The following is a 24,011-nucleotide window of genomic DNA, read 5'->3' on the forward strand; positions in this document are numbered from 1 at the left end:
CTGGATAGGCCAGGGTCCTCCTGGGCTCCAAAAGTAAACCCACCCAGATTCCTGGGTGTGCTCCCACTTCCTGGGGGATTACTGCTGACAGTAACAGGAGGTGTTGGGGCTGGTTTTGGAGGTATATTTTCTTTATTGCCATTCTTGGGACAACAGCTGTCTGTTTTGTAATGCCCAACCTGTTTACAGGTATGACAATAAGGCTTTTTCTCAGTTGATGAAGTGTCTTGGGACCCACCCCCATTCTTGGAGTTTTGGGGCCCTGGGGAAGTCTTTTCTTTACTTTTATCCCCACCCTTATCTTGAGGCTTGGTAGACTCCTTCTTCTGGTTACTGTCCTGATTCTTAGGCCTAATCCTGGTTCTGACCCATTTATCTGCCCTCTTTGCCAATTCTTGGGGAGAGGTCAAGTCTGAGTCCACCTGGTGCTAGTGTAAGAGCTTAGGATCTGCTCCCTCATAATCAAATTATACAATCCTGTGAAGTCATGTACTTTGCTGCCATTTAGCCAACCCTCCAGAGCCTTAGTTGCACAATCAACAAAATCAGTCCAGTCCTGAGTCTGTGTCTTCTGGGTGTCTCTGAACTTTAACCTGTACTGTTCAGTGGTTAAGCCAATCACATCTATTAGAACACTCTTCAGGACTTTGTAATTGTTGGCATCCTCATGTCTGACAGTGAAGAGCCTATCTCTCCCTTTCTCTGAAAAGGAGTACCATAAGATTGCTACCCACTGTTCCTCAGGAACCTGCTGTGCCATGCAGGCTCTCTCCAGAGCAGTCATCCATTTGTGGATGTCATCCCCTTCCTTGTAGGGGGGCACAATCTTTGTCAGGTTTCTACTATCATAGGACCTGGGTTTCACTTTAGGAATATTGCTGCCACCAGTGGAATCTAATCCACACATTTTTCTTTCTCTTGCTAAAGCAAGTTTAGCTTGAGCCAAGGCTATCTCTTCCCTCTCTATCTGGAGTTGGACAGCCCTCATCCTGGCCCTATGCTCTTTCCTCTGGGGGGAAGTCATTCCCCTTTGAGATTCTCTTGAGACACGAGAAACATGAGAGTCCCCTGATGGAGATCTCACCCTTCTGTTGCCTGGGAGAATTAAGTTATGGGATCTGGGGAGGTGCTGGCCCTCTCCACTCCCATGTAGGTCCAAGTTGGCTTGGCTAAGCCTCCCCACTGGGACCTGGTTACCCCTCTAACTCTGAGCAGGCTCATCTACCTCTGAGCCTTCTTCCTCCTCTTCCTCCTCTCCTTCTTCCTCTTCTGGAGTTATCTCATGCTCAAGGGGGTTCACTCCATCTCCTAAATCTAAGGGAGTCTGACTCGCCTTATCTAAGTCATCCTTTTCCAGGATGGCTATCAGGGAAGGAATGGTAGGGCCTCTGCCCTTCTTTAGCCCTCTTGCAGTGCACAAGGCACACACGTCTTTGTGGCTAAGGTTGTCATATCTGGAAGTTGCCTTGGTAGGGTCAACTATCACAGGGGCAGAGCCTGAAGCTCTTCCTGTGTCAGACATGGCTGCTAGTGAGGTGCAAGTGGTGCACTTACCTACACAAAGTGTTTTCCTACTGTACCTTGCTAGTGAGTTGTAGTCAGGGTGTGCTGATCTCTTTTATCTACAACTACTAAGTTCAGTAGAACTTAATATGCTAAGCTTTTGATTTATATGTACCTAAGGTACTTGATGTGATCTTTCAATTTGATAAAAAGATTGCAATGGTAAAACAACAGCAAGTTCAAATCCGCACCGCTGCGCACCAATGTGAGAAGTTGGCCTGATATGTGGTGTTTCCAATTCTGGAACCGCCTTGTATCAGTCCAAACAATCCCTTATGGTGTCTGGTTGTAAGTCAACCTTGTTAGACAAGCTATCCTAGGGGTAGCATGGACTAAGCAGCCTTAAAGGCTTAACTTAAGAGGTCGTGTTAAGCGAGCTGTTTTACCACATACAATCCTGTTATACCAAATGAAAGGACACCACACAAGTATATATTATAAAAATATATGTGTTTATTTCTAAATTAATCCCCAGTACACTTTATGAGCAAAGGGGCACAAGCGTTAAATCAAAAGCACAGTATAACATATAAAGTTGCACAATTATGGATGAGGGCGGGTGGCCACTCAAACCATATATTAAAAAAGTGGTATAAGAGATACCAATCGAACAGTGGTTAGGCCGAGGGCCTAGAGAATCACTTGGAGCGGTCAGGAGGACTAGCAATGCTGAAGTCGGGAGAAGCCTGAAGAATTCGGGTGCAGCACGTAAAGTGCGGCTTGCACCAATGCAATGTCAATGGTGCGTAAAAGTTACACAAAGTTAGTTTAAAGATACTTCCGCTGAACCTAGAGGAACAAAACTTAAAACACAGACCCTAGAGGCGTGTAGCAACGTGGGCACACACCGGCGTTGCAATTTTACCTCACCCACAGGAAGTGGGTGCACAGGGTCGAAGTGGCGTCGGGTTTTGACACGCAGGCTCTTGGTGCTTGGAGCTGAAGATGCTGCAGGCGATGGGAAGCAGAAGTGTCCGGTGTGATCCAAGGGTGGATCTGAAGTGGTGAAGACCTGAAAGCAGAGGGGACAATGTTCAAAGTCACTGACCAGTGACCACCGTGGAACCAGACTGGAACCAGGCAAAGTCGGGTGCAAACAGGTGATGAGGTGTTGCTTCTCTTTGTAGTCACGTGGACACGAAGAGGTCAAGGACGTCCAGGAGTCGATCACAAACTGTTGTACAAAGGCTCTAGCTGATGGCGGTGTCGGCAACTCGATTGAAGCAAACAAGCATTGGCTAATGCAAGCTACGCAGAAAGTGAGAAAGGCTTATTACTCGGACAAGCAAGGTCAGAGCGGGTACTCCTTTCTACTGGAGCGAGGGCAGGTCTGGAGCAACCAGACCCACAGTGTGAATTGTAGGTTTTGTCGCCAAGATGGCCGCTGACCACGTGGCAAGTGGCCGGGATGGTGAGTCGAGTGGCACAAAACAAAAGGGCCCCACGCAGATCGTGGAGATGCTGGAGGGCTGATCTTTGATGTAAATGCTGCTCGGTTGTGGGGCTTCTTAAACTTCAAAGCACAGAGTTGAGGGTGCCTTGGGTGCTGCGCAGTCAGCATCTCAGAGGTTTTCCAAGATGCCCTGTCCCACGTCTCTCGGTGCCTCCATGGGTCCCTTCTTTGCAGGGACTGTGGATCGGGCTGTGAAAAGTCTGGGAAGCTGGGTCTTGTCAGGCTCTGCACTCGGGCTCCGGCGGGAGGCGGTGGCAAAGCAGACATTGAGGTGCTGGGTGGTGCCTGTGTTCACAGGGTGGCCCTCCTAGGCCACAAGGGAGATGCTCTTCAGTCTTCTATTCATCAGAAAGTCGAAGTCCAGTCGTCTTCTTAGTTTAAAGTTGATTTCAGGATGATCTGAGTTGCATTGGCACTGCTCCCACTCTTATTCCAATCTGAGGGGTGGATCTCCTGCTAGGTCCCTCCCTATGGGTGGGACCAGGAAGGGGGGCGGTTACACCCCCTTTCCTTTGTCCAGGTCACACTGGAGCTGGGGCTGGTGTGTCCCAGAACCGGTTTGACCGGATTATGCAAGGGGAAGCCTTGTGCTCCCCAGGCACTGTCTGGTTTCTTTCAAACCTCCCTGCTACAATCCACTATCTCCTGTCTGGGGTGGTGTGACACTTCCCTGCGACAGGAAAGCCTTTGTCCAGGCCTCCTCTGCTGAATTTCGGTCAGCAGCAGGAGGTCAGACATGTGTCTGTGGCAGAAGCATCCATTTTGTGGATCTGAGGCTCTTTTAAAAATCAACCGCGTTTTAGCAAAAGTAACATGTCGTCCCCTCTAGAGGGGTGGAATGCTACCCCCGTTGCCAGGACTGGCGAGCGGGTAGTATTCCAATTCGTATGACACCTTACACGACATGTTTTGATAAAGCCAAACCAAAGTTGACATATAACCGCAAGGATTATAATGCACTTAATAGTATATGGTTTGGCATTATCCCGGAACAGCTAAGGGAATTGGTCCCGACAGCTGCAGACAGGCTCAGCTCATGCTAGAGCACCATCTCACATTAAACCACGCACTCTGCCTTCAGGATTGTTAAGGCCTGCCATAGGAGTGGCTCACAGGTTTATATGTGTCCAGATAGGTTTAGATATAGGCATACTATATCTAAGCAAGGGGTGATTACACCACCTTGCCCCAGCTGAGTGATCAGCCAGTTGTGTCAATTTTAGATAGCCAGCCAGGGGTGGCAAAAGATATGCTGTAGCCCCTAGTAGGCCTTGGATGCACCTATGCCCTGGGCACCTTAAAGTGCTCTGTACAGGGGCTGATAAGGTGACCCAAGCCAATCTAGTTATGCACCTAGGGTACATGGAATCCATTTTACAGAGAGAGCAAATAGCCTGGGGCCCTGATTAGCAGGGAACCAGGCCAACTAAGTCGAAAACCAGCTAAACACAAGGCAAAAAATCTGGGGTAACCATAGTCAGGTAGCCACCTTCCTACACTTATGCAGTGCCAAGGTGCTCAAGAATGAATCAAAGCAAAGGAAAACAAGCCAAGTGTGGAAGAATAGTAAAACACCAGTTAAACGGGAGTAAAACCGAGTGGGGGGAAAAAAGGAAACCTATAAAACAGAAACCACCACCAATCATGCAGGACCAAGAGTCCGAAAAATATTTATTTGGCCAAGCCACACGAAGGAGGAAAACTGAGAACCTGAAAGGAAACCCAATCTCTTGAAGGACTATACTCACAGGTGCAACTGCACATACAGATGCCCTTTACAGCAGGGACTGGAAAATCTTAAGGGTACTCCAACTAAAGGCACCTGCACAAACGGCAGAAAGAAGTGTATATATATGTATGCATCTAAAAGCCAAATCAGAGGGACAAAGAGTGGTCAGGAAAATTGCTGAGCAACAACACGAACCTCCAGGGAATCAAACCCGCCTGTAGTGTCCACTCCGTATTTCCTGAAAGTACACGCTGTCGAATTGGAACGTATATTAATCTTCTCTATCTGGAAACAGAGTGTAGCATAAGCAACTGACTATGGGCCCTGGCACACCAGAAAAAATAATACATAATAAATAATACTACACACCGCCCTTACTCCTGTCTCAATGGGACGCATGTATCAACTATCAAAAAGTCCCCCGGTCATGGTCGTAATGCAAGAAATGCATGGGGGGAAAAACCAAAACACTATGTCTCAACCGTGTTGGGTGCTATTTGAACACAGAATGCGCTCCGATATAGGGAAACATGACAAAAAACACAATGCTGCTCATGGAAGAGTGTCTGGCAAACCACACAAACGGGGACTCATTAATACTTATGTCACGGGCTAATCAGTCTGCAGCATGCGTTATATTAAAAAGCGCTATCCTAACAACAACAGGGGGAAGGTTCAGAAAGAATTAAGACACAACGACAGGGCATATCTAAGGCACGGGGTCAAGGATACTTACCTCTCTCCGGGAACCAAGTGTGTTCTCCTGATACATGGGGACCATAAATGCCGCCATAACGAGCACAAACCGTGGAGCCGTCTATATGCTTCCTTGTTGTGCGTGCTGACGTCCCGCGTGCTCGACAAAACGCCAGCAAGATCGAAAACGGACTACCGTTCATGCCGCGACCGTCAACACAGAGAGGGGTGAGGAACTAAAACACCCAGGGGCTGTAGCGGCAAAAACAAGTTGCAGAGTTACGCGCCGGTCCACAGGGAAAGGGAACCGAGGGTCACACTACCCTGGGGGTCACAAACTACACGAAAGGAGGTAAGCGGACCCTTAAACTTTGAGAATAAAGATAAAAAATAACTCAAAATTAGATTAAAAGGGGAAAGAAGATAAGTCCAAATAATGGACAGAGAACAAGCAAGTGAACAGAACCACTCCCATGTCACACATATACCAAGAAATGAATACAGGAAAAAGGAATTTTTTCATCCTAGAAAAGCGAAGGCACTACATGAGCACACCTAGACGTACAATCTGAATGTAAAGGGGGTTGACCAGAATATGCAATGGAAGAAAAAAACATCCTACTTATATACAAATAAACTCAGTGCATAACATTCATTGCAAGAATCATATTTACACCAGAAAATTCCAGATGTACACATTCTGTTAGGTCAAAAATAACACACTACAATTCTGTACATACCTGTGGGTCAAAAAACATGCAAGTAAAGAACTAAAAGGATTTACCTATCTAGTTAGATCAATGCCCACAGTTCATCATAATCATTCAATCCCTTAATAGTGGTACGGTATCTTTCAATCAGCCTGGCTTCCGTACGGTTTATTTTGGTCTCTAGCTCACCTCTATTGTTTGCTTGGATTACCACTAGCACTGACCAAATCAAGTCCTCCTCACTGTGTCCAGCATCAATAAAGTGGTGTACTAGTGGCGCACCTAGGGTTCTGCACTTTATGCGGGACTTATGCTGACCAATGTGCATTTTCACCGCTTGAGTAGTATGGCCTATGTAGGTAATATGAGGCAGCTTGCATACCTTTTAATGATCTAATAACATTAAAAGAAGAATGACATATTAAAGTTAAACAACATGAAAACAAAAGTCTTTGCCTAGGACACAATCACTTCATGTAACCTGTCAAATAGTATGTGATATAGATCCTAGGGTTTTTGCTTCATAATTTATGAGAGCCATAGGAATGACAATAAATTCCTGGGATAATATGGGAACATTAAATCACTAGACCATGGCCAACTTTTGAGAATAATTCACACATGATATTTTAGTATAAAGCTAACTGTGAAGGCAGTTGTGATGCTTGGTATTGACTATTGAATTGTGATCTACCTGCATCCATAATCTAATCGAATCTCTAGTTTTTAGAAGGTGCAAACACACTCCCCAACCACATTAAGCGTGCATTTTGATGATGCACTCCTTACTAGTACAAGAATATGTTATCTTCAAGACAGAATCTTTTGTTTTTAAAGGCCATGGCCAAGATAATACTATCTTCAATCAAAATTCAGCCAGTCTCCCTTTTCAAAAGTGCTGAACATGATTAACATGATGCAAAAAATGCCTCATTTGCTGGAAAGCCACACATGGTTGAAGTACCTGATGGGTGTAAATTACATTTTGAACTCACTTTAATTTGCTCTCCATTTTCAATCAAATGTTTTTAAATTCAGTAAAATATTAAATACATTTTCTTTCAAACATACAGTATAAATTCACTTATGAAACAAAATTAAATGTATTAAGCACAACACTGACCCGAGGGGTGTCCCAGCACTTTTGATACTGTAGGGAATCGTGAGAAATGTGGTGTACTATAAATCAAACATTCATTAACCATATATTCATTAATTCTCTAGAAAGCATTTACCTGATAGACTAACAGTTGTGTCCCTTCGTGAACTGTGTTCCTCAATTTCCTCTGAAATGGATTCTGTAGACCTGCTTGTTCTAGAAACTGTGCTTCCACCAAATGTCGATCTACAAATATATTGAAAATAATATAGTGAAGATTATTCTTGTTTTTGTAGCAAAATATACAGCCACTAGCTATGTATAGAGGTTTCATGAGGGTTGATGCTTTCCATTTTCATTGTCAGTATATAACACTAAAGGTATTAAAACCAGCACACTAAAATCTCAACATGAGTGAATTTACTGGAATTCCGTAGTAAGGCAAAGTACAAAGCATATAAATTGCTAAAGTAATTCAAATAAGGATATTTGAGCCATCCTACTAACTTATCTACTGTAGTAAGTTCCTTTTTACGTGTTTTCACTATTTTTCATAGTTCTTTAATGCGTGAAAAGATACAGTTACAGATCAATCTGTTTTAAATTATTGTTTCGGAAGAGAGCAAACCACTGTGTGTGTACAATGTTGTGATGTTTGACCTCATTGTACTTGTGCTGATATCATAAGCGGCTAGTATTTTGATCATTACCAGCAGGTTATGGCTTTCACTGAGATTCAATCACATCGAAATAATGAACTGTCTTGACACTATCTCTTTCTCTTAATGCTTTTGTAGGCATCTGAAACAACACAGTCAGCATGTATTTCGTAGGCAAAGACCCTTGATTTGCACTGCAGTTAGGGGAGCATATATCAATTGCAACAAAGGACAGCATCAAGGTTCCATCATAGAATAAGATCTCTCAAAACGTTTTCTCAAAGTCTGTCTGTTGTTGTTAATAGACCACTTTTACCACTTTGTGGTATTTTGTGGCAGTTGCCACTGTGTAGTTAGAGTTAGGACCTGGTTACCATAGGAAGAGTGTTTTATTGGTTTGCTAATAACAACTTTGGCACCTTTGGCAAATCTTCACAAACTGTTCAAAAAAAGGTTCATTGACCTCAGCTCCTTTCTTGAAGGTTTCGGGGTGATCCATCAAGTAGGGGCTGAGAGAAAAGGGGAGTCCCAAACACAATTCCCCCATGCAATTTTCATAGGGATTTCTGAACAGCATTACATCCCAAACTGCTGAATGGAATTAGACCAAATTTGGCAAAAAGCTGGAACGCTACCCAGAAAAAGTGCTTTTGTGATTTGACATAAATCTGTTAAATATTTTTGAGGCATTAAGGTTAAAAAGTTATATGTATTTGGACATTTGGGTTCAGGGGACTCTCGCTGGAGCCCGGTGGGTTACGCAACTTCAAATAGTAGAGAGATCTAATTGGCCGAGACAACTTTTTTTTCCGAACACCCATCTCACTCACGCAAGTCCCACAGGAATTTGACCTGTGTTTGGCTGACCACAACATAAGAAATGTTGCGGTCGCCATTTCAGGACATGGGGGTCCCAGTGTCTTGAAGATTAAAATAATAAGATATAATGGGGCAGTGTAGGGTTACCACTGAAAATCACCAGTTATAGTTATTTCAGGTAACTATAACTCACGCCATTGCCAAGCACTGCTTTTGAGCTCACATATTACTTCACCCAGGATATATTCTTTCACATTATTGATATCATCAATATATCTGAAATAACATAATTGATTACAACACTGTACACTAGTGAGGAAGGGTGTTATAGTTATCTGAAATAACTGTGACTGGTAAATTTCAGTGTTTTTTAGTTTTAGATTGTAGGTTTAAACTGACATTTTCACCTAACTATAACATCGCTTTATCCATTGTTTGTTTCAGTGAATATATAAAGGCTGCTTTGATTTAGACATATATACACGCACATTTGACATATACATATATATATATATATATATTACCTACTGGCGGTCGCCAGTAGGTAGTTATAGTTAGGATTTTTTTCAATGTTAAATCTCAAAATTCTATTTGGAATAACTTTGGCGCCGGTTGACGAATCTGACTGAAAATTTCCTGAAAATGGCCTTGCAGCGTTCCGGTCCTTCCCTGAAAGTTGGGGGGGGATTCGTCAAGCGGGGGCCGAGATAAAAGGGGGGTCCCAAAACGTGTTTTCCCCATGTTAATTTTCATAGGGCGGTCGATTTCACTTTTAGCCCGAACGGCTGAATGGATTTCCACCAAATTTGGCAAAATTGTAGGGACTGGTAGCCCGATGTGCCTTTGCTATGTCTCAAGATATGTGCTCCAGTGTATTTTGAGTAATTTAGGTTGAAAAAAATATATATCTATAGCAGCGCCCCGGTACGCGGCCCAGGGAGCGCTCCGGGGGCGCCACGCGAGGTGCGCACGAAAAGCTGATTGGCTCTCGGGTGTCTGTAAACATTCGAAACAGTCCGGAGCGGCCGCCATCTTGTGTCTCGGTAAAATCGAGACACAAGAGGTGGCTAAAACAAAGGGGGAAATGACCATAAGGCGTCAGGGATAGACCCCCTTTGACCCCCTAGGTTTGATGTGGGGGCTATAAAAGGGCCCCGCGGGGCATTTAAAATATATATTTTTTTTTTCGTTTTGCGCGGGGGAGCGGCCGTTACGCGCACCGGGGAGCGGACCGGGGAGCGTACTATGAGGAAAAAAGATGACAGTTTTTAAAAAATGAAGCCTTTTTTTTTAGAAATTGGAGGTAGTTCTAAAAAGAACTTTTTTCTTCTTTTTGTTGTTTTATATTTTTTTGTGTTTTTTGAACAGTTTGTACTTTTTTTGGCTTTCAAAACAGTTTTACATTTTTTTGTATTTTTTTAGGGGGAGAAACAAAAAAAAGGGAATTGAAACTGGCTCAACTGGAGCAAAAAAAAACAAAAAACCCAAAAAATTACTTCTTTTTGGGGCACTTGTGATTATCACCTGCAAGGACGATGAGCTTTACACTTTTTTCACCATAGGCGATAAGCTTGCCACATGCAGAACAAGTGATTTTAAAATCAGCAAATCGTGGCTGAACACAAGGCATCATCTCTGATGTTTCTGGTCCCGATGAAGTGGGTTTGTTTCTTTGGGAGGTGGTCCTTGAAGACTGGGGGAGGTTACTGGCCAGTTCCCTGAGCTCTGCACGAGAATAGTTGTTAGGATGCTTACGGGTCATATGTCGAATCATGGTATAGTTACCAAAGGAATATTTTTTGTTTGGGTTGCCCCTTGAGAGTTCTTCCTTACAGATTAGGCAAGTTACCTTGGCCGCATTCACTTTTTTCTTGCCCTCTGGGAGTGAAAAAAACTCCCATACAATGTGTGACTTGGGCTTGTATGGGGTATTTTGTTCAGGCAGCCATCTTTCATTATCCTCCTCTTCCTCTTCCTCCTCCTCGTCTTGTTGACCACCAATGTAATCTTGAGCTGGTCCTCTTGGTTGTTGTGGTGGTGGTGGTGGTGGTGGGGCAGATGCACCAGCTGCTGCTGCTACTGAAGCCATTATAAAGATCAAAAAGGTACAGAGAGGTACAAACAGGTCTTCCTCAGTCAAAGGACAAAGTCAGAATAAGGAAAAAAGGTGGGGTCTTTCATCATTTGGAAAAAAAAACTGTCCTAAACCAATGAGAAGTGTTACTTTCAGGTCACAAGACTAGGGGCTTCATCATTATGAAACCAAAACTGTTATGAACCAATGAAAAGTGTTATTTTCAGGTCACATGACCCGACCCGCTTACGCTACGCGCCTCGGGTCGCGTCGCGTAAGCGCGTCGGATGTTTACGTTGCGCGATCCTATTCGCTCGAGTACTTCCGGGTGCGCTTACGCCGTGCGTATCACGCGGACGCGGCTACGCGATACGTCACGATCATGTTTTCGTTCGTGATATTGGCGCTTACGGGACGCTCCCCGGAGAGCGCCCCAGGGCGCTTTATAGAAGTACGCTCTTCGGGGCGCTCCCCGGGGCGCGCACCGGGAGCGCTCCAAAAAAAAAATGGGAAAAATTGTAGGGACTGGTAGCCCTATTCTTAAGTAGTTTTTACGAAAATTAACTTTGAAAAAATATGTATTGTGCTACATTGGGCTATATATATGTTAGAGCCAAAATGTAGCCCAAATGTAGCCCAATGTACTCCAATGTCCATGCAAGAAAAAATACAGAGGAAGCACAACATTCCAACTACAAAACACATACATGCTATTAACAACATTGATGTCTCATGTGGACCCCTTATATATACACACATACATATATATTGTAGTCCATGACAGATCTGTATTTTAAAAAAATACCATCAAAGTTCTGCCCGATTTACAATATTAATTATTTTGATTTTTTTAAATTAATTCCGTTTGCTGGCATGTCCCGAGGGTGGTGAGACTAGGGGGAACATACCAAAATAAAAAATAAAAGGCACTTACCTCTTCTTGGAGTGTGACATTCTCCTCAATCCTTCTCTCCTCGAGGTAGGAAGGCTCCTGACTTCCAAGCCAATCCTGTCGCTGCTCTCATGCAGCAAGAGAGCAGGGCTAGGATTGGTGGGAGCAGCCTTTATCAGCACTCACAAGCGCACTGGAGGTCTTTGTTTTCGTTAACCAAGTTGTCTTGCTAGCCATCACTAGATGGCCAGCCAAACAAACATGTGCATTTTAAACTCGAGAGCACAAAACTCCCCGCTGACACTCTGCAGCAATGGCCCTCCCCCATCCTAACACTGAGTTCAGGATGGGTCAGTGGCTGACAAATAAAAGGGTCATAAGTAAACTTTATTAGCATTTTATTTTTTAGCTCTGGACTGGGGCTTTTGTTTGTGGGGCAATGCTTCTCCGCTCAAACTGAGGCGCTGCCCCAGTAGGTTTATATGGTATACAGTGCAACATTTCTATAGAAAGTATATATATATATTTTATGTGCTTGCAGGGAGATGTAACAATGTACAAAAATAAGTGGAACAAAGTTAAAAGCCCAAAAAGCCTCTTATTTGAAGTGTGTTGCTTCATATAGGAACGCATACCCATTCATAGTAACGGCTAGCCATTCAGGGTATGAGCTCAATCTGCAAATAGCTTCCTGCATCTCTAAATATCTAAATGGAAGATTAAAAAACCTTCTGTACACACCAAAGAGTACTATATTAAGGTATTAAGCGTGAAAGAGGAAGGTCAGTCTCATGAAACATGGAAAGGGGATGATGGTCTTGGAGTCGAATTTCTTGCATTAACAATTTGTAGACTTCTAATAATATACCATAAATGGCTAAAGATATACACCTTCCCTCAAATATCTTAAACCAACTGGTTTCATATCTGAATTAGCACCACAGGGCGCATTTACTTCAGCGTGCTTTATAGGAAAGGCTTTGAATAGAACACCGCCCGTTCAACAACATGGCACCCATATGGATCACATCCTTACTTGAAAACAGAACTTTTCAAATCTTCTCTAATTCTGCGTGTTCTGATATCCATACCTTCAAACATGGAGTCCCACAAGGCTCAATTTTAAGTCCACTACTTTTTAATTTATATATGAGCCCTCTAGCAAAAATAGCTAAGGAAACTGGACTGATAATGTTCTCCTATGCTGATGATTCTCAGCTTCTCTTTTCCCTTCCACCAACAGGCAATAATGATCCGTCTACTTTAAGAGTAGGACTTACAAAAATCGCTGGATGGATGAAAAAAACGTCTTGAAATTGAACGGTGAAAAAAACGAATTTATAATCCTGGGAAGAAATAAAGAACTCTGGGGACCCCAACACTGGCCCCCGGAAATGGGCTCACCTCCAATTCCAACTAACCAGGCCCGGAACCTAGGCTTTGTTGTTGATGACACACTCAGTATGCACCAGCAGGCCATCAAAACATCAGCCACTTGCTTCGTCATCCTAAAGTGGCTAAAGAAAATCTGCTAGATGTTACCGGATCACACCAAAAGAATTGTCATTAACGCCCTAATAACATCAAGATTGGACTATGCCAATGTGCTATACTTAGGGTCCAACAAGGCCACAATCCGCAAACTGCAAACTGTGCAGAATGCAGCTGCAAGATTGTTAGGTAAAATTCCCATCCACGCGCCCACTACCAAGCTCATACGTGAATTGCACTGGTTAAAAATTGAGAACAGAATCAAATTCAAATCATTATGCTTCATGCACAAAATCTCAACAAATAAAGCTCCCAAATACCTACAAAGTCTGGTACATTGTTACCTTCCATCTAGGACGCTGAGATCTGCAACAGCGAATAAATTTGTTGTGCCCAGAATAAGATTATCAGGCATGGGAGGCAGATCCTTCGCATACCTTGGTCCCTCCCTATGGAACTCCATGCCACAAGCTCTGCGCTCAGAGGTGAATTACATCAGGTTTAGAAAAGCCATAAAAACCTGGCTGTTCAACGTCTAAGTCAGCTGTCCAATTACTCTTCACGGAATCATAAGCGCCGGGAAACCCTTTGTTGGGTAGCTGTTTGCGCTATACAAAATAAATAAAATAAATAAATAAAAAATAAATGATCAATACAGAATGTTAACCCGCTAGTTTTTTATAAGAAATCTGTAGTGTAGCTAGCGTAGATCACTGGGGAATCTTCTGACAGACTGCTATTAAAAGTGCATGTTTCATGCATCCTGCTAGTCATTTCTCACACGAATGAGGTGCTATTTGAGAATTTAAAGACTTTTTTTAGCATTCCAGAGTGATAACCATAATTTCTATGACAAAATGAAACCCATCATTGTGTTCACGTACAGTGGTCACCTCTAAAGAAAAAGATGTCAGTTCTATAGCTCCAATTCCAGCACCATGGGGTTCATGTGTGCTACATTTCGTCATGATGATGGTTTGGGATGCAGCTTGAGCGATTGCCTGTGGCTGGGAATAATTCAAGCATTCCGTCCAGCACCTTCTTGTTGCATATTTCTGTCATGGGTATTGAGACCCCTAGTGCTCCGGTTATCGTGGCACGCAGATTCAACTCCGTGTTGAATCTGTGGTAGAACACTGAGGATTATTTACAAATCTATTTTGTGGTCGTCAAGGCTCCGTTTTGTAAAATCAGAGGCTTTATGACTGCAAAAGTGTATTTTTAATTCACCAAACCCAATTTGCGATTCTGTAAGATGTTATCGAATCTTATGCCCACATGCATCACGCATTTTTGGAGTCGCAAACGGTGCGATTCCTTAAAATCGTCCGTTTGCGATTCCAAAAATGCTTTTTGAGATGCATCATTTGTTTTTGTTGAAAATCGCTAATTTTGCGATTTTCTAAAATGCGATTGCATTTAAGGAATCGCAATTTTGCGATTCCTTAAATGCAATGCATCATTCTTTAAAAAATTGCGAATTTAAAGATTGCAAGTGCAAATTACCACGAGGTTGAACCTCGTGGTAATTTGCGAAAAAAAATTAAAATGCTCAAATTAGCATTTTAAACACTGTCATGTTACAGACACACATGTCCTTAGGACATGTGTGTGTGAAACATCCATTTTAAAATACATTTCAGGGGTGCAGGGGGGGGGTCCACCCCCCCCCGCACCCATGGAATGCATCAACATTTTGCGAATTCCAATTTGCGAATTCGCAATTACCATTGATTCCTATGTGCCTTTTGGCCCATAGGAATCAATGGGAATTGCGAAATCGCAAATTGGAATTCGCATAATATTTGCGATTCGGTAAAAATTGCGATTTTTACCGATTCGCAAAAATTATGCACTTTCAATAATGCATCCCGTTTTGCGATTCCTTATTTGCGATTCGGTAAAAATCGCAAATTTGGAATTGCAAAACGGGAGTTTGATGCATGTGGGCATTACTGAATTACTGATTAGTTTTGAGAATAAATACAGATTTGTTATCTGGAAGGGGTGTGTTAATGGCGTCCCTTTTAGATACAAAATCGTTAAGTTATGCATTAATGTTTTGTGACTAAAATCTGTTCATAAAACATTGATATTTTACCACATCCTCAAAGGTGGTGGTAATCAATTCGCTATGAAAAGGGGTCCACATGAGACATCAATGTTGTTAATAGCATGTATGTGTTTTGTAGTTGGAATGTTGTGCTTCCTCTGTATTTTTTCTTGCATGGACATTGGAGTACAGATATTGTGCATTTGATGACTCGGAGTACCTCCTGTTTTTGCATTTGGATATTTACCAGGGGTGGTTCCCCGTAGAGGCACCACATAGTGCGTGTTTTGAGTTGCACGCTTTTCGAATCTTTTTGATTTAAACAGTTATAGAGAGATACACACATACATATATACTAATGGTACTGGAGTTACGTAACTGTAGATAAAAAGTAAGGGTAAAACCTTAAATGAAATAATAAATAAAAAATATAGAAGCATGGTTTGGAGGGTTTACCACCATAAATAATGTGAAAAAAGTATTAAAACATACATAACCATATATAAATAGATTTGTGCCATGCCAGTAAACATATAGTCATACACTTATTACTACAGTGCAAATATCAAATTCCACATTATTGCAAGGGTATGTGTAACTGACATGAGAGAACACTGCTTAATGCCTCACAGTTTCCTTTCTATAAACACTTTAAAAAGAAGATAACTGGGGCCTTACTCATAGGCTAGTTATTGTGATGGCTACATTTACCATATTTGCTCTGGCTACAGCCACAATCTTCTATCCAGCCTTGGGAACTACTCCCCAGTTCCAGCTTCTTGGCTTGTGCTGCTGAAAATTTCAAATACCAGAAATGTTTAAAATGTGCATGTGAAACATGGATTCCGGCTGGAACGGAAGCAGGAAGCACACAAGTTCGCCTAAGCCAATCACAATGCCGCAATGCAGTGTTGTGATTGCTCTGAGTGCCGTAGTTCGGCACTCACACAGGTAGTGGGAGCCTGTGCATGTTCTCCACCCAGGCTGTGCATTACAGCTGGTGCAGAACATGCAAAGTGCACATGATTGTTTGGCCGGCCCAAGGCAGGCGGCCAAACCATCATGCACAGAGTGCGCTTACCACTCTGCCCCCTGCTGTGCGAGCAGAGCAGCCCAGCCCATCACTGCGAAACTGATTCAGCAGGGAAAAATAAAATGATAACATGTCGTTATTATCATTTTATTCTTCCTTTTTTACACTGCTGAAAAGTAGTTTGTCGGCGCTCCTCCACCATAGCGGAGGAGCTGCCAATAGTAGAATGTCAACAACAGTGTCCCATTGGATTAGATTATTTTTTTCTTCCTTTTGGTTGATACCAAAAAAAAATCTCTTTTTAATTAGTCCTAATCTCTACCTCGTTCTTCCTTGAGCCTCATCCTAATCAATATATTTTGTCTGCTTAAGACATTTTTGGGGGGCTTTTTTATATATTTCTTATCTGTAATGTTGGTGGTGCTGTTTATGTACCACAGCCTTCCCTAAGGTATGGAATCTTGCAGAAAATCACAAAGGGTAAATTAGATATACCTCACAGAAAAGTGTTTCCATAATAGGGGTGGATTAATGGGACTATGTGGGAGATAAGCCAAGGTGATCATGCAATATTCCTTAGTCAGAGCATTTCATGCATGTTTTGAACAAACAACACTCTAATGAAGTTCAACCCATTCCTCCTATAAAGAAAACATTTTGCACATATGATTAAACATTAAGGAAAATGACTTTTTCTAAATAACTTTCCAAGCAGCATGTCACATTTTTAGATAAAACCACTAACACCTAGCTCAGTTTTTTAGAGTTAATCAGTTTTTTTGAGGTGGCTCATAGAAGCTTCTGGCTCTGAAAAGGCATGGGCTGACCTCCTATCTACCGCTGTTGGGAGTTTGATGCTCAATATGTTGGGTTACTACATATGCAGCAGCACATATTTTGCTTATGGTTTGAATTATGTTTGTATGTGAAAACCATCAATGCTCATAAACGCACAAACAGAACTTGGATTTTGCATGTTTGAGAAGCACCAAATTACACCTTTGACATCACGCTCAACACACCTTGTAAATGGCCCCATAAAGCTGGCAGTGACACCAGTCTGCAGAGAGATGGTGGATAGGATGTCAGATGCTGTACCTCCTGAAATATCCTGTGAGGCAAATATTTTATTTTGTTTAGTTTGAGAAGCTCCTGGCTCCGGTAGAAATAGCGGGCGTGGTGTCACATCGAACCCTTGGTCATCAAAAACCTGTAAAAGACACACATACTGGAAGTTGCTTTAATGAAATCAAGCTTAGCAAAACCAAATGTTGTTATTCGCAATAAAATGGCTCATCTGATTGGTTGTAATTCAGTGTTCACAGCATTGCAGTGCATTTCTTTTGAATACAGAAATGGGAAATTGAATTTCGTATGAGAGAAAATGCAGGCGAAAACTGGTCTTTTCGTACAAAGGTAATCGGTAGTATTGAGAGATGTTTACATATGTACGGTCTTGAAATTCTTTTTTCCCCTCACAATTATGAATAATGACATTAATAAGGACTTCTGTAAAATATGGCATAAGCCCCAGTATTGTATATTAAAATCTCAACAATGCTGATAATACATTTCTCCCTAAACTCCCTAATTTACACACGTGCGTTTTTTTCGGCGGTAAGAGTGGTCACAGACAACAGCAGGACAACTGATTTTATCATAATGTACTTCCCAGTATTACAACACTATGGATAAAGCGTGCAAGGGTGGATTCAGGATTTTGGAGGGCTGACAAGTTGGCTGTTGCTGTATAATAGGAAATGAGTCCCGATTGCAGCGCTCGTTGCAGCAGTGAAGAGAATGCAGTGCTTAATTTAAGCCAGTGGTTGCAGTTGGGCCCCACCGGCCATCATTTTGGAGGCATGCATTTAACTTTTCACCTATCAGACTTTGACCCAAAGCAAGAGAGAGTAAACACAAATGCGGGAAAAAAAAGAGGCGAAAGACCGAAAAACAGTGTCAAAGGGAGATGCTGGGATGCAAAAGAGCCTATAAAAGTGAGATAATGGTGTGTCTGGTGGTGGATGCTGGCTTCTGCGAAATTGTTGGCACCAGCACTTATTTCACAAGTAAAGTACTGAAGAAAAGACTAACAGTAGAGGGTAGTCACTGCTTAAAATGTTCTGCTATAAATAATGGATCCAATCAACACTTTAGAGTCAGTGATAAAACACCTTATTGGTGTAGTTGATTAAAGGAAATTGTAACTGAATGTTGCCATATTTTTACAAAGGGAGAAGTGCAATACACATTGAGCAAGGATTATTATGACTGTTGTGGAATTTTTACCTTTATTTTGCACCTCCCTTATTAGCTTTAGGAACTGCTTATGTTTAGAATTTGTATATGAATTGTTCCGTTCTTATATGGTCTGTGTTCCCAAATTTTATTTAATTTTATTTAATTTTAACATTTGTTTGCTTTTAACTTGTTTTATTTATATGAATAAACTGTGCACACTGAATCTATTTGTTTTTACAGAACTGTTTTGTTGTATCTTGCATTGCTCCAACTGGTAGGTCCCGATGAATGAATGATATTTGGTTAGTAGTATGTAAGAATTGTTGTCTTCTCATTGAATAATCCAAAGGGAATTTCCTTTTGACATACAGCCATATTTTTATGTACAATAATATCGAGCACGAAGAAGATAGGAGAAGTTGAGATTTTTTAAGTCCACCTCCTCTACCAATGGGACGAAGAAATAAAATATTTCAGCTGGCAAAACTTAAGCGATAATCAATACTTTTCAGATATAAGTAAGTTCCCCAGGTAATTGCCACTATATTCTTGACAACACAGAAACAAGCGTAAACCTGGTTCTTAAGAATGTACGCTATTAAAAATTTATGTTCTGCCTAGACATCCATTCCTCTTTACGGAATGCTCTAAGACTACTAGAACATTCCGCCCTTAGAGGGCAAAATGATCTAAATGTAAAATACAAGGCCTCACATAGGCCAAGGGGATTGATATCCCCTCGGGCTCCATGAGGCTTTTGTTAAACACCAGAATGTTGATGCTCCGGCTTCTACCGGCCATTAGGAGCCCGAAGCACTCTATTGTTTTCAATTGAACGCTCAACATTCCAATGTCCTAATAAAGGTTATTAGACTGTAGGTTACCAATGCTTTGCTCAAAGTATTGCGAAACAGAGGAGGCTTTTGCTTTGTACAGATCAGACTATGGCGCAGAACAAAATAGATTTTGGTTAGTATTTAGTAGTTTATTCCAGGCCCATGTCCTGGCAGGTAATGACTGACCAACCATAGTTGATAATATTCTGTGATGTTTAGATGACAACAATACATATTTGAGGTCTAGAATCAGTAAGCATTCATGGCTTCTCTCCAGTTTGATTTTTTTTTAGGCATGGGCGTTTAATTTCCCATCATGTGTTGACGTTACCCATTTTACTGTGCAATTGGTTTTCCAAAAATTATAGCTTAAGGCAGTATAGCTCACATGCCAAGGGTGACATGCCACTTCAAATTAAAACAACGGATCCAAACAGATGATACAGTTCTTGCAGTGTTTGAAGAAGAAGAGCCCTTGATGACACCCAGAAGATCACAACCTGAATTACTTGCAAATATATATTTAAGTCAACTCCAAAGTCATTGCCTTGTGATTGAGTACATGCTAAATTACCAATCCTTGCCCTTCCCATTTCCCTTTGCAGTCTCAGTCACGTTTCATAACAGGGAAGATCAGAGGCAGCAAAAATATGGATCCTATGGACTTCCAATTCTGTGTATACTGTAAGGACACAGGATACCAGATTGATTTCTTTCTTTCTTTCCTTTTAGGAAATAGGTTTGAAAAAAATGTAGGACTAGATTGTAAAACCAGAAGAGCAATTCTAGATTCTATACCAGCCAATGGAAAATGTTGCCCATTCACCCATTACTTTTGTGCATTTTCGCAGACATGATCCTGTCAACCATGCCCATCCATTGTTGTTAGAGATGCTAACAAATGCTGACTCAATGTGACGCCCTCCAGCAGGCAAATTTTCATGGCATCTCCTGAGTTCTAGCATATTTTTGCCAGTTCCTAAGTGAGAGTCTCAGTTCTGTGAGGATAAGACCACTTTACGTCACACTCACCTCCTCCGAGTTTGACACTATGTTGTTGTTGCTAACCCCCTTAGTCATGGGTAGCACACACCTACCAACTTTTCCAAGGTTCCTATGGCCTGCTGTATCCTGAATTGCTCAGTCAGAATGTATCTGGTGGTTGAAGTGGATATTAGGAGCTGTTGCTCCTGCGTCACAGCTCTCATCATCTTCCATGTCGAGAAGAGAGAAAGAGCTTGTGGATATCAACATTAGCAAAGAGAAATGAACATCCATGGTTTGTTGCAATAAAATAATTTCTGAGATTTGACATCCTGAGCTCCTAGAGTGTCAGCTTAGATGCAAGAACCACATGAGTCTGAAAATCTTGGAGTGAATTGTTTGGGGGATGTAGAGGATTATAGAATGACAAGGCAGCCACAGCATCAAGCCCCAACATGGTGCAGCATCTTGGGTTTTACACCAGTTATAGTAAAGTATAATGTGAAAGCCTTATGACCTTGGTACATAGCAGAGAATTGGGATGCACAGACAGTGCAGGAGACATGCATGCCTTGTTTCTTTGAAATGCTTTCTAAAGCAGGGGAACATGCTTTCATACTGTCCATTTCACCTATAATGAACAACCATTGATTTTGCTTTATTGTGCCAAATCGTGCAAACACAGACATACACAAATGTTGTACTATAACTTTAAAGCAAGACCCAGTGGCTTTGCTTCCTAGAGCAAATGCTTGAGAACTGACAGCCAAAGGATGAGAGCATGAAATTGCCAACCTTCTAAATTCTAGAATGATCATATGACTAAACTTCAGTGGCTCTAAGGAAATTGCGATTAATGTATTACTTAATTCTTCCAGATCTGTATTCATTTTACTTACTACATCCTCTCATCCTATAAAGAGTGACCAATGGGAGAGAGGGGTCTGACAAAGTTGGTGATGTAAAGGGATGTAAACTTGGAATTGAGTATAATTGCTCAGATTTTGGTACTAATGGGTGGCACCTTTTAACCATCTTGTGGTATATAGACTGACGATTTGGACTCCCGGAAATAACACAAACTGTGACGAAATACTGTGATCCTCTACCGGCTGGTATGCTAGCATTGTGGAACCTTTTCAGCTGAAAGGGTTCATGTCAGAGCAGCTGCGGCATTGACACTGCAGTGTTGGGCAGAGGCAGATATTTGGTCTTTATGAACTGAAACTGGTGCTTTGGAACTTACCGAACACTCTTAAAGGGTTGGTATGAGACACAACAAATTTCCCCTGTTTTTTAACCTTTCGTAAAATAATAATCTCCCTCCGCTGAAGAAGATCATTCTCTTTATAGATGATCTCGCAGAGTTTGCAAATGCCATATTAAACCTCATCTAATTTAGAATCAATCATGTTTATTATGCAGGACAAGTACTGTACACAGCCCAGCTGCCTACATCAACTAGCGGCAGGGCGTAACCAAAATGCATCAACACAGCGTATAGGCCTACATCCCGGAGGATGGCCCGCGAAGTGCCATGAGATAGAACTATCGCCCCGCCTATGCACTAACGACCGCTTTTTCGAAAACTGAACAAAAGGAACAACAAAGAATACCCACCTTCTCCCCCACCCTATCCGGCTCTCCACACACACACACACACATGCATTCACCCGGACCCCATCCCAGCCCCCTCCCAGCCCGCCCTCCTCCGTGCCAGCCAACAGCAGGGTTATCACTGGTGCTACCAAGGCTCAAAGGGAAAGGTCAAACCCCTGGCTCAATTCCTTCCGGTGCTAAGGGGATGAGTTGTAGAATCTGGAAGTATTTCGGGCAAGTGACTTCTCTCAGGTCTTTAGATAGTAAATGTAAAAACTGGCCCCACAACTTAGCATACTCTGTCCCCCTCCCGTCTATGCCCATCGAAAGCCTCTCCACCGACAAAATATGCCATAACCTTTGAAACCAATCTCTAGGATCAGGCATCGTCTGCGAGCCCCAGTTAGCCAGCAACACCTGCCTTGCAGCCAGAAGCACAAGCGCAATCGGGAAGTGTTTGGGATGAGGGAGCCCCAGCAGAGTGTGCTCCGGCAAACGGGGGAATGTATTCTGAAACGCCTCATCGATTTCATCCAGGATCGTGAGCCAATACCTCCCCAACTTCGGGCAGTGCCATAACAAGTGTGTCACGGTCCCTGTTAGCCCACATCCCCTCCAGCAGAGGTCATATTTAGTGACATTCCAAGCTCGAACGCGTGCCGGGGTGTAATACCAATAGGCCGCCACTTTATATTCCGATTCGGCCCCTGCCGTATTGGAGGCCGTGTGCTGCGCGCGGTAACACACGTGCTCCCACTCTTTTTTCGAGAGTGGCCGTCCCAGCTCTGCTTCCCATCGGATCTGTGTGGGTCTGTGCTGCCTCTTGGGGTGGCTTAGAATCCTAGTGTATAACTCCGAGATGAGACGCTGATCGTCCTTCTTACAGACAAGCCAATTTTCGAACCTGGTAAGCTGTCGCGACATAGCAGCCATGTTGGTGGGTTGGGTAACCCAGTGGGCCACCTGTGTGTAGGAGAAGGCATCCGCCGCCGACAGCTGGAAGAATTCCGTTCGCAGCAGGGAGAATGGAACTAGACCATCCAGGTCAAAGAGGCAGCCCACTCTCCTACACCCTTCCTCACGCCAGCGATGGAAGACTGGGGATGCACGGCCCGGAGGAAAGTCTGAATTACCAACAATGGGCGTCATCGGGGAGGGGGACGTAGTCCACACCTTCCGGGACACCAGCTGATCCCATGCCTTAAGGGTCAGTGCCATCACCGGAGATGAGTAGAGGTCCCACACCCTACGCTTGCGAGGTAACCAGAGCTCCCGCCAGATGTTGCAGCCCACTACCGTTTGGTCCATGAAGTTCTAGTGCTTACTGGACATAGGTCTGTTCCATTCCACTATGTATCTCAGGACGGACGCCTGAAAATAGGCAGAGAGCAGGGGAAAACCCATTCCTCCAGCCGCCCTCGGAGCAGTCCCCACCGCCAGCGCCAGTCGTGGTTTTTTATTGTCCCAAAGAAATTTGTTAAGGCATCTCTGTAGTTTCAGGAGGGTGCCCGGCGGGGCCAATGACAGCATTTGAAACAGATAAAGTATGCGGGGAAGTACCATCATCTTCAGGGTTGCCAATCTCCCAAACCAGGACAGCTTGAGTCGGGACCAGTCAGTGAGAGCCTTACTGACCTGCTCAACCAGGTTCTTGTAATTTAGGGACACAGTTTTGGGAATTGACGGCCTAATCGAATTCCCAGATATTGGATGTCAGTGTGCACCCATTGGAATTCAAAGTCCTGCTTCAAGTATAGGACCTCATCCTCCGGGACCGACAGGTTGAGGACATGGGACTTAGTGTAGTTGACTTTAAAGCCCGCCACCGCCTGGAATTTTGCCAGTTCGCGGGTGAGGCCTCTCAGGGAAGAGTGAGGGTGCGTGAGCGAGAGGATGACATCGTCCGCATACAGACTGATCTTGTGCGTGTCCGCCCCAAACTTGATTCCCGAGATAGTTACATTAGACCGGACCCGCTTAGCAAAAGACTCCATATAGAGCACAAAGAGTAACGGGTACAAGGGGCAGCCCTGCCGTGTGCCTCTTGCAACTGGGAAGAGAGATGACTTACACCCATTGA

At 43.0% G+C, this 24,011-nt stretch overlaps 1 protein-coding gene across 1 annotated transcript in view; it reads right to left on the minus strand.

The window, feature by feature from the left end:
* DNAI4 (dynein axonemal intermediate chain 4) overlaps window positions 1–24,011 on the minus strand; it is a 641,148-nt gene that overhangs the window by 556,805 nt on the left and 60,332 nt on the right. Inside the window, exons 3-4 of the mRNA XM_086953805.1 lie at window positions 17,294–17,481; window positions 7,387–7,496 (exon numbers count right to left, since the gene is read on the minus strand). Coding sequence (XP_086809931.1) covers window positions 7,387–7,496; window positions 17,294–17,481 — 298 coding nt within the window. The remainder of the gene's footprint in view (window positions 1–7,386; window positions 7,497–17,293; window positions 17,482–24,011) is intronic.

Source organism: Lissotriton vulgaris, chromosome 1_1 (assembly GCF_964263255.1).
Source record: "Lissotriton vulgaris chromosome 1_1, aLisVul1.2, whole genome shotgun sequence".
Taxonomy (NCBI): Eukaryota; Metazoa; Chordata; class Amphibia; order Caudata; family Salamandridae; genus Lissotriton; species Lissotriton vulgaris.